Here is a 9666-nt window from a genome sequence, read left to right as displayed (position 1 = left end):
TGAGTCGGCTGGCTGTGCTGTGATTGTGTTGGCAGGCAGACCATACACAATCTTACTATTCAGCAGTCTTTTCCAGTTATGTAACAACCACTGGAACTTGGGGGAGAACAAACATAAAACCTCAGGATCCTGGAGAACCTAAAGAGCCTTTCGATCTTGTTCCCCACCTCCCTTTCCTCCTTTTCAACATCCCTCATCCTGCTCCTGTCTCCCCACTTCTCCTGCTTTTCTTGGACTACCCCAACACTCAGCTGTTTCTCCCTTTCCTTATTATTCTTTCATTCCCCGTGTCTCTCCTTTATTTTTCTTTGAATTCTTTTGCTTTCCCCCCTCTCCTTCTTCTCCTCAGGTTTAGCTATTTGAGCAACCAGATCAGCAATCTTTTCTCCAGAACCCCAGTTTTCACCCCAAACTTCTGTTTATTCAATCATGGAGCCTGATTAGCCCCGCCCCCTGGCCTTATAGCCCCGCCCCAGAGACAGATTCCAGAATTGTAATTGACAGAACAGACAAAACCTCTCCTTTCCATAGCCCTGCACTCCCAATCCCCCCTCTTCACATTAATCTAAACACAGTGTGTCCAAGACGTCTAATGGAACATACAGAGCTCTTGATTTAATATGTGCCGCCCCCTAGGTCACAGCTTACTTTCTACCTCCTTGACTCCGAGCCGCTTGCCACATATCATTACTGGCTCTGATACATTCTCAGATTCTGGATTCCAAGCAGCTGAACTGTACCTTCCAGCTCCAAAACCTCTCCATTTCATTTTAACCACTAATTCATTTTTTAACAGCCCGGTAGATGTTCTTGATCTGATGTTCTTCTGTGTCCACTAAACCTTATATGTCTTATATGTATTACACACTTTGGGCTCTTTTTTCCATACGGAAAAGAACACGTGACATGAATTTTAATAGACTGCAAGAAGCTCACATCTCCCCTCAGCAGGTAAAATTTTCACCAAATTCCTAATAAACAAATGCAAATGCCAGCTGAAGCTAAATGCAGTGCCAGTGTTGATGCTTGCACACGAGCACAATGAAAGAAAGACAGAAATCTTACTTTTGTGAACATGAGTGTCTGCACCAAATTCCATTCCAGTCTGAGTTTGTTTCACTTAAAAGCTCACGACAAACAAAGGGATTGCCAAAGTCAGCACAGTTCATGCGGTTGAACCTGTGAACTTTGACCTTCCAGGGATAAGCCAAGACTTCTGGGGACCATAAATATATGGACACTAAATCATGGAATGGAATCCAGTAGTTGTTTGGCTTGAAACACTTAAAAACAATTAAACAGTTACTTCACCTTCACTAGGATCCCCTTTTTTTAAATGTGAAATATTCTCTCAGATGAAAGGACGAGCCCAAAAAGTGTTATTTTGAACTCGCTGGACTAAACTGTGTCTGTTCTCCCAGAAGGCTGTTGGATGGATCAGTGAATCAGTAGGATAAATCTGGGCAGATACATTGAAAGAGCCCCAGATGCTTTAGCGGAGCTGCTCAGTGTCAAACAGATCACCCTGCAGTTATACTGAGGAACTTTCAGGTGTGAGTGTGAGAGCAAGGCATTCCTGGCAGAAGAGAGCTCTGCTGGAAATGCCTTCATCCACATGGATTTTTACATTTAAGGACTGGTTGCTTTTGCACAAGAATCTGTCAGTAAATGGAACATAGAGTGCTGTATATAGAAACGTTTAATTCTTATGTTGTGACATAATTGAAATATATAAAAACGCAAGGCTTTAAATGCTAATAGAGGCTTTTTGGGACTAAACAAATTAGTTATGCCTCTGTTCCTGAGCTCGTCTGATGCCAGTGAAACTGTTTAGTTATTTCCTCATGGTCTTGGGTCACGGGAGTACAGAATCGCACCACTCAGGCCTGTTGCAGCATCTGTGCCATATCAAGTAGAGCAGGACACGTCACGTTGTTCATTTTTCCCAACCGCTGGTGTTTTAACATACACACACACACACACACACACACACACACACACACACACACACACACACACACACACACTGAAACAATTAGCAGTGGCCTTGTGGTTAAATAATAGACTGTAGGCATTCCTGGTAATTTCAGTGGAGGAAAAAGAGGATACTTTTATCCACTTCTTCTACAACGTCCACATGCTTCATCTTTCACAGCAGACACAGATGCCCTCCATCCACACCCACACTGTCAACAAATCTATACCACAAACGTCTGAACCGACCTGGGTTGCTCTCCAGTTGTTAAATCGAGAGGAGATCAATTCCCGTTGGTTATAGTCTTCAATTACTGGATGCATCGGCTAAAAATGTATGGACGGTTTTGACAGCTGCAAGTCAGTAAATAAGCATTGAAGCTATGTCAAAGCAGTGAAGGTGTCTCATTTGATTTTTAACCTTTACGTATTAATAGTTAAATCATCACACAGTGCAAACATCGCCTCAACTACAAGCTGAAAATGCTAAAAAGTTCCTTCATTACTTGCTTACATGAAAAACAAGATAAAACATTCTCCACCAAACTCTGCAGGTAAAAAAAAGAAGCTTAGCATAGCGAAATAAAAAGGAACATGAGTAGCAAAGGATAAGGAGGCAATGATTTATGTATTATTAACTGCAATAGGAGTCAGCTGCATGTACAGAATCACACATGTATAAACAAACCTCAGACAAACAGCGAGTCAAGGTTTAAAAACTGCTGAGAGGCAGAATGGGAGGACAGAAAACTGGGAGAGGATAATTCCTGAAAGATTATTTCTTTACCAGATGACAGGCTCAGCTTTTCCATAGACACACGCATGCACACATGGACGACACTTCTCTGCTCTGCATTTCACGATACAGTAATATTTCTCCAGGGAGGGAGCATTCGTGTGTGCGCGCGTGTGTGTGTTTGTAATGGCAAAACCATCAACTGCGAAAAGAAAGGAGAGGACACAAAAGGAGAAACAAAGAGACAGACGGGCGTCTGATGTGTAGAACGGTCATGTGTCTGACTCATTTCTGCACCGTTTAATATCCTGGAAACTTCACATTTTGCACACATCCACGTCCCTCATTTGATCCGGGCTCATTTTCCTACTCTTTTTCTCCCAAAAAACAGCTTTTCTACAGTAAATAAGAAAAAAAGAAGTCTAAACAAAGTAAATCACTCCCTAAAACAATGCAAAAATATGCATTTTCCCTCTGCTGTCTTTGTTTAATACTCCCAGCAATGAAGCAGGTTCCACCTTTTTCTTTCAGAAGCTTCTTACAAAAACCTGCTGCCAAGTTTGAGTCAGTGCAGCAATGTCCCACAAATTTAGTAGACCTTGTTGAGCTGGAAAGATGCCAAGGATCACTGAGTTGAAATGTAGGAAAGCGAAGCAGGGAAGGAGCATGCTGACAAATGAGCAGTCTATCCCTGAATAAATAAAGATCTGGGGGAAAAAAAGCTTTTTTAATCCTTTTAAATCTGAAATATTCAATCCATCCAAGCGTGACACCCGCGGCTGACGCTACAACGTGAAAAGGAGATGCTTGTATATCATACATCATGAGCCGTGTGTCATTTTCAGGTGCAGACAGCTGCAGTCGGATAAAGCTACAAAACTGCCCAGCGCCAAACACTAAAGGTGAAGCTGCAATGCTGTGGTATCGGCGACAGGATGAGATTGACTTATGAAGTGATTTTGGTTTGGAAAAATGTGTAAGAGTGAAGGTAGGGCGTATTTTTGTTCTATTTCTTTTCTGTGTTTCATTTTGAAGATGATCCCTAGTCCCCATCTTAGCCAGCAGCACTTTGAAACCAGTGTTACTTGCCCAGCTGAAACGTTAGTCAGGGTTCAAATCTGTTAATATTGTAGGTGCAGTATACTGTTGCCTTATGTGCACGATTTAATGCCAATTTGAGAATGAATTTGGATGCAAAAGCATTTTGAATGCTCAGTGTAGTTAAACGTGGCCTTAATACTTAAGTCAGTATGTTTTTGGATAGAGATGCATTTTTTTTGGAGTTTTGCCTCTATACACCACCACAGGTGATTTTAAATCAAACAATATAGATGTGATTGAAGTCAGATTTTTATTTATTTTATTTTTTAAAGCTTTCATTCAAGGGGTTTAACAAATGTATTGCATTTACCGTCCCCCCATTTAAGAGGGTTGAAAAGTAATTGGGTTACCATTGAAAAATATCCCATTTCTTTTCTTTAAAAAACTCTTGGGTTGCTTTGAGCCAGTATCTATTTCACCATGAAGCGCTGTCGAATCAGTTTTTGCAGCATTTGGATGAATCTGAGCAGAGTGTACAGCCTTGAACGCTTCAGTATTAATCCTGCTATTTCTACCAGGAGTCACTTCATCAAAAAAAACCCTCCACTAGTTACCTGGTTTCACTGAAAGCCATATATTATCATATCATAACATTACCTCCTCATGCCTGACACACTGTTTCTCTCCTTCTACTAACATTTCTCTTGCCATCGTTCTGGTAGAAGTTATACTTTGTTTCATCTGTCTAATATTTTTTTTTCTGAACTGTGCAGGCTCTTTTAGAGACTTCACCTCTACCTCCCAGAGAATCTTCTTACATTATTAGATATTGTAAAGTTGTTTTCCTTAACCATGGAAATAATTCTGTCATCATCCACTTTCATCTTCTGTGGTCTTTCAGGTCTGTTGGTGTTGCTGAGAGAACCAGTGCATTCATTCTTTTTAGAAATGTAACAGACTTTTGATTTGGCCACTTCAAAAGTTACAAATTAAACAGTTTGAAACAACTTCCAGTGTTACGTGTGCTACATTTATCATGAAAACAGGCCTCAGTGTGGCACGAACCTGCTTATGAGTCAACTGTCCAATTCATTTTGAGCTTCTGAAAATGGGGAACTGTACATAAAAAATGACTGTAATTCCTAAACAGCCAGTATAATATGTTTGTTAAAGCCTTTGAGTTAAAGCTGAAAGTCTGTGCTTCAATCACATGTTGATTGTTTGATTTAAAATCCACTGTGGTGGTGTGCAGAGGAACACTACAAAAATCTGATCTTTTTTTGCTGCAGGAGCGTCTGTACATGTGGTTAAACAGGCAGCCCATATGCCAAAGGCTGTTTGTGTTCATATCTGCCACAGACCATCTCCTGCGTGTCATTTCCCCCACTTTTCTCCTTTTCCATCTAATAAAGGCTTAAAGAAAACCTTACCAGTTGAAATGGGATTAAAAAAAAACTTTAGTCAAGACCAGAGTTTACTGACTGAAGAACAGCTAAGATATGCATGTAGTACATGTGCAGAAACATGCGTGACTTTACCCCCACTGTTTTAATTTGTAAACATCTGTCTGACTCATAAATCTTAATTGTCCAATGCAACCTTTAACCATTTCCACAGACCCTGAATGACCTCCTCTCCCTCATCTCTGCTACTTCACATTTTCAGTTTCCCTGGGGAAATACTTTAAGCTTCTTCCCGCTCCACTTTTCCTTTACATTTCTCCTCTTTCCTTTTCTCTGCCCACTCCAACCATTTTCCCTCACTTCTTTCTGTATTTACTGCTACAGCCTGACTGTCATAGCCTTATTTGTCCTAATAGCACACGTTTTAGTTGTGCCTCTCACTTTGGTTCCCTTTGTGTATTTTCTGGAAACATCGTCTGTGTTTGTGTCTGTCTCCATCGCTCTGTCTGCATGTGTTTTTTTCTACTGCCTTCCCTTTCACAGTTCATCTGTTTTTCTCAGCCATGCACACACACACACACACACACACACACACACACACACACACACACACACACACACACACACACACACACACACACACACACACACACACACACACACACACACACACACCTCTTTTTCTCCCTTTTAACCGGGGAAAGTTGTACTGGCATTGAGTTTCAATACAGTAGGAAATATTTTTAACCATGCAGGAAATGTCTAAACTGCTCTAATCATTCTGCTCTCATGCTGACCCACCCACGCATAGACATATATACACGCATAGATTTTTAGTTTTGTTAAAAAGAAAAAAAAACAGCAACTTTTTACATCACAAAATGAAATCCAGAGTAAAAGAAGGAGAGCTGGAGCGCATTTAACTTAATTCGATTTCATTCAGCAAACCGACCCTGGAGGGGGAGCCAGGCTGCAGATGGGAATGGGACCATAAAAGTACTGGTCTGTCAGCGGGAAGAGCAGCACCAGAAACAGCAGGCCTCCCATCAGATATGAGAAGAGCAGAGCTGAACTGTGAGGGTGTTGCAGGGCAGAGCTGATGTCAGGCAGGCCCTGACTGTTGCAAAATGAATGGCACAAAACTGGACCGACAACATGCCCTTAAAAAAAACCCAAAACAAAACAAAGATTTCAGATGAAATGGGTTGATTATCGTAGGCTAATGAGTGACCAAATTATCGTATAGATCACATATCTTACCAGTTCTCATGAATATAAAGGCAGTAAAAGCACCAAAAACAGTTGTGTACAAGAACTGCATCCCTGTGAGAGAAAAAAAGATGCGATCAAAGTGCTCAGTTTTAGTTTTATCAGTCCATGTCACATAAAGATGATCAAAATCAAGCTAAAAGAAATGAGTCACCTTGCTCTGATCATGACAACATGGTTTGCCTTTTCAGCTAACTGACCTGCCACCAGAAGGATGACACTCATGCTCTCTTTCCCAAGGCGTCGCTCCTCTATGACATGGTGGAAATGAGCTAAAATGAGGCAGTTGACATTAAAGGCAGTCAAACCAAATGTAATGTAACACTTGCAAACATAGATTTGGAAGAAAAAATGAGGCACAAAATGCAACATTTATTATTCTCTCCTCCTTGGTGCAGAGGAAGGGTGGCGACTGGATTGGACAAAAGAGGGTGAATATGGAGCTGCCAGGCAGGAGGAAAAGAGGAAGATCACAGAGAGCGTTCATGGATGTAGGAACTGCTGGGAGAAGAAGAAGTCTCTCGAACTTGGTGTTAAAATTTAATCTGAAATAGTTCAAATATATGCAAATATGTTTTTTTTTTCTGTTTGAAAACTTTTTCACATACCAACTCCAAAGAACAGTGGAGCGGTGACGATAGCGCCTGTGGGTCCCGTGCAGGGCACCAACATAGGAAGCATGGCCCCTCTGAACACCAGCTCCTCTGTCACTGGTGCCACCACCTGGTTTCTGAGCCACACTGCGTCCCCCGCACACCGCCTCCATGACTGAACATCTGGGAGAAGTGCATGAAAGCACACATGTGCAGCTCTCTGATTCCAGTTAACCCAACATAACATTCAGTTATTATAGAGACAAACGTACCCAGTGCACACTGCATTTCCCCGGTGAAGCCTTTGGGGTTGTCTATAGCGGAGTGAACCAGTGGGCCGAGATAAAAAACCTGACGTGGGAGAGTAAAACCAGTTGTTTATAAAATCTAGAGGATGTAAATTTAAAAAAAAAGATTAAACTGGAAACTACAGGGTACATTTGTCAGTGTGTGGTTTAAACTCGCCCATGGGGATATTACTGCAGAACGTGGACATTTAATGGAAGTTGCAAAGCTAAGCTGAGGCCACGCTTAGCAGGAATGAAAATAAATCTCTGAAATGTCAAGCATGCCTCAGGTAAGCATAAATATATTGCTGTATGAGAGAAACGGGATCTACAGATTACTGTTTGAAGCTACTGAAAAACTCATTGACTATGGTTTTCTTCATTTCTGACAAATCTTATGTTAATGATGTAAATGTAAATAAATCCTGGGTTTTCATCTGTAAGTATTTAATGTGCGCTACATATAAAACTTCAGAGATATTTGTGCCCTCAGTTAAGCAATTTGAAATCAGTACTATTCTTTTCCATCTCTAATGAAGCAAAATGTTACAAATGTATGCTAAACAAAATTTATATTAATATTTTGAATGCAGAATCAAGTTAATCAGATATGGGATCCCCTGACTTACCATAGTAAGTAATAAAGGTAATATGGATGCAGCAACCAAACCGTCCATGCGAAGTCCCATCAACTCCCACACAGACACGTCCGCCTGAAGGGCAAAATGTGTTTTAGAAACCGTGAGAATGACGTTTAAACGAGTCACTGAAGTGAAACGAGTCACCGAACTTCATGTGGCCTTCAGATTAGCTCAAGAACAGTGTGGAGAGAGTTTCATTGAATGGGTTTCCATGGCCGAGCAGCTGCATCCAAGCCTCACATCACCAAGAATAATGCAAAGTGTCATATACAGTGGTGTTAAGCACTCCGCCACTGGACTCCAGAGCAATAGCGACGTGCTCTGTGGATGATGGACAATCCGATGGGTCTGGGTTTGGTGGTTGTCTGACTGCATTGCGCCAAGTGTAAAGTTTGGTGAAGGGGGGATTATAGTCTGGGGTTGTTTTTCAGTTGGGCTGAGCCCCTTAGTTCCAGTGAAAGGAACTCTTAATGCTTCAGCATATCAAGACATTTTCATGCTCCCAACTTTATAGGAAGAGTTTGGGGACGAGGGTGACTCCTTCCTGCTCCAACAGGACTGCGCACCAGTGCACAAAGCAAAGTCCATAATGACATGGATGAGCAAGCTTGGTGGGGAAAAACTTAACTGGCTTACACAGAGTCCTGACCTCAAACTGATGGAACACCTTTGGGATGGAAGAATGGTCAAAAATTCCCATAAACACTTCTTCTGTGGAAAGCCTTCCCAGAAAAGTTGAAGCTGTTATAGCTACATCATAGCAACATCACATTAAACCTTACGGATATTTCAAGTTCAAGTTGAGTTTGAAGAAAAAAAAGCAAATACTTTTGGGAATATTGTTCATAACATTTAATTTTAGATGAGCAGTAATCACAGATTTGATTTGATTGGTATAGATTACTGATGGAAAAGATCCTTTACAAAGGTAACAATCGGGACAAATAAACAAACAGATTCAGAATTGAACGATAGGTGGAGTTTAAATTGTCACAGAGTTGAGTTAAACTCATAGTGCTGAAACTTGTCGGGTCACAAGGTAAATCCTCCAGGGGAAATGTTACTATCTACAGTATACTCACCTTGACATCAGCCCAGTGTATCCATGTCTTCACAACTGCAGGTGACACTACAGAGACCAGCAGCACACTAGCACAGCGACGCTTTATCACACTGGGATGATCCCTGCACGCACAGTTTAAGTTTAGTTGTCTGGCCTAACAGCACTTCTCTCATGCCTGTTGGTGAGCTGTATACCTTGGTGAGCTGCTTCTCCAGACGTACAAACTGCCAACGTAGAGACCAGCCAAGAATAGGCAGCTCAGCAAACCCAGGAAACACCTCGGGTGGGTGTTCTCTACCTGCATGACAAACGTGAGGGTTTGCAATCACAACTTCAGCTGGTTCTCCAGCTAAGCGGCGGCTAACAAAGGAGTGCAGGTTCACCCCGCTTTGGATCGGCTCGATCCTGTCAGTTATTTCAGATTAGTGAGTCCTGGTGATTAGCTGATTAGCTCTAATGCTCTATGAAGTCCAGTAACTGCACGCAAAAAACAAGCTCATTCAGGTAAACGGTACGAGTGTAAACAAGACTACGTGCAAACAAACATAATACATAACAGTAAATATTCAGTTTTGGTTATGACTCAATATTTTTATACTAGGGTCAGAGATAAAAAAAAAAAAAAAAAAAACAGGTGAAGCTTAGCCTCTCCGTGCCAG

At 41.5% G+C, this 9666-nt stretch overlaps 1 protein-coding gene across 1 annotated transcript; it reads right to left on the bottom strand.

The window, feature by feature from the left end:
* Nucleotides 1-2575: 2575 nt before the first annotated feature.
* Nucleotides 2576-9610, bottom strand: LOC147320886 (CAAX prenyl protease 2-like). The gene is made up of 8 exons (XM_086309122.1): nt 9202-9610; nt 9027-9129; nt 7933-8016; nt 7289-7367; nt 7032-7199; nt 6624-6695; nt 6415-6477; nt 2576-6314 (listed from the first exon to the last, which is right to left on the bottom strand). The coding sequence occupies exons 1-8, from the start codon at nt 9309-9311 to the stop codon at nt 6094-6096; spliced, it is 900 nt and encodes a 299-aa protein (XP_086165248.1). The 5' UTR covers nt 9312-9610; the 3' UTR covers nt 2576-6093.
* Nucleotides 9611-9666: the final 56 nt, after the last annotated feature.

The sequence above is a fragment of the Aulonocara sp. 'chitande type north' Nkhata Bay genome, linkage group LG10 (genome assembly GCF_057382095.1).
Source record: "Aulonocara sp. 'chitande type north' Nkhata Bay isolate Kocher_YH1m ecotype deep benthic linkage group LG10, A_spYH_male_GT1.1, whole genome shotgun sequence".
NCBI lineage: Eukaryota > Metazoa > Chordata > Actinopteri > Cichliformes > Cichlidae > Aulonocara > Aulonocara sp. 'chitande type north' Nkhata Bay.
The sequence above is the reverse complement of the archived record's forward strand: the minus strand, read 5'-3'. Positions and strand labels throughout refer to the sequence as shown.

Excerpts from the sequence above, each read along its gene's own strand:
- LOC147320886 (XM_086309122.1), bottom strand. The coding sequence starts at position 9,311 with ATGCAGGTAGAGAACACCCACCCGAGGTGTTTCCTGGGTTTGCTGAGC. Across the intron at positions 9,130-9,201 it reads TGGAGAAGCAGCTCACCAAG|GGATCATCCCAGTGTGATAA; the intron begins GTATACAGCTCA and ends CTGTGCGTGCAG. Across the intron at positions 7,200-7,288 it reads GGAAATGCAGTGTGCACTGG|ATGTTCAGTCATGGAGGCGG; the intron begins GTACGTTTGTCT and ends CACTTCTCCCAG.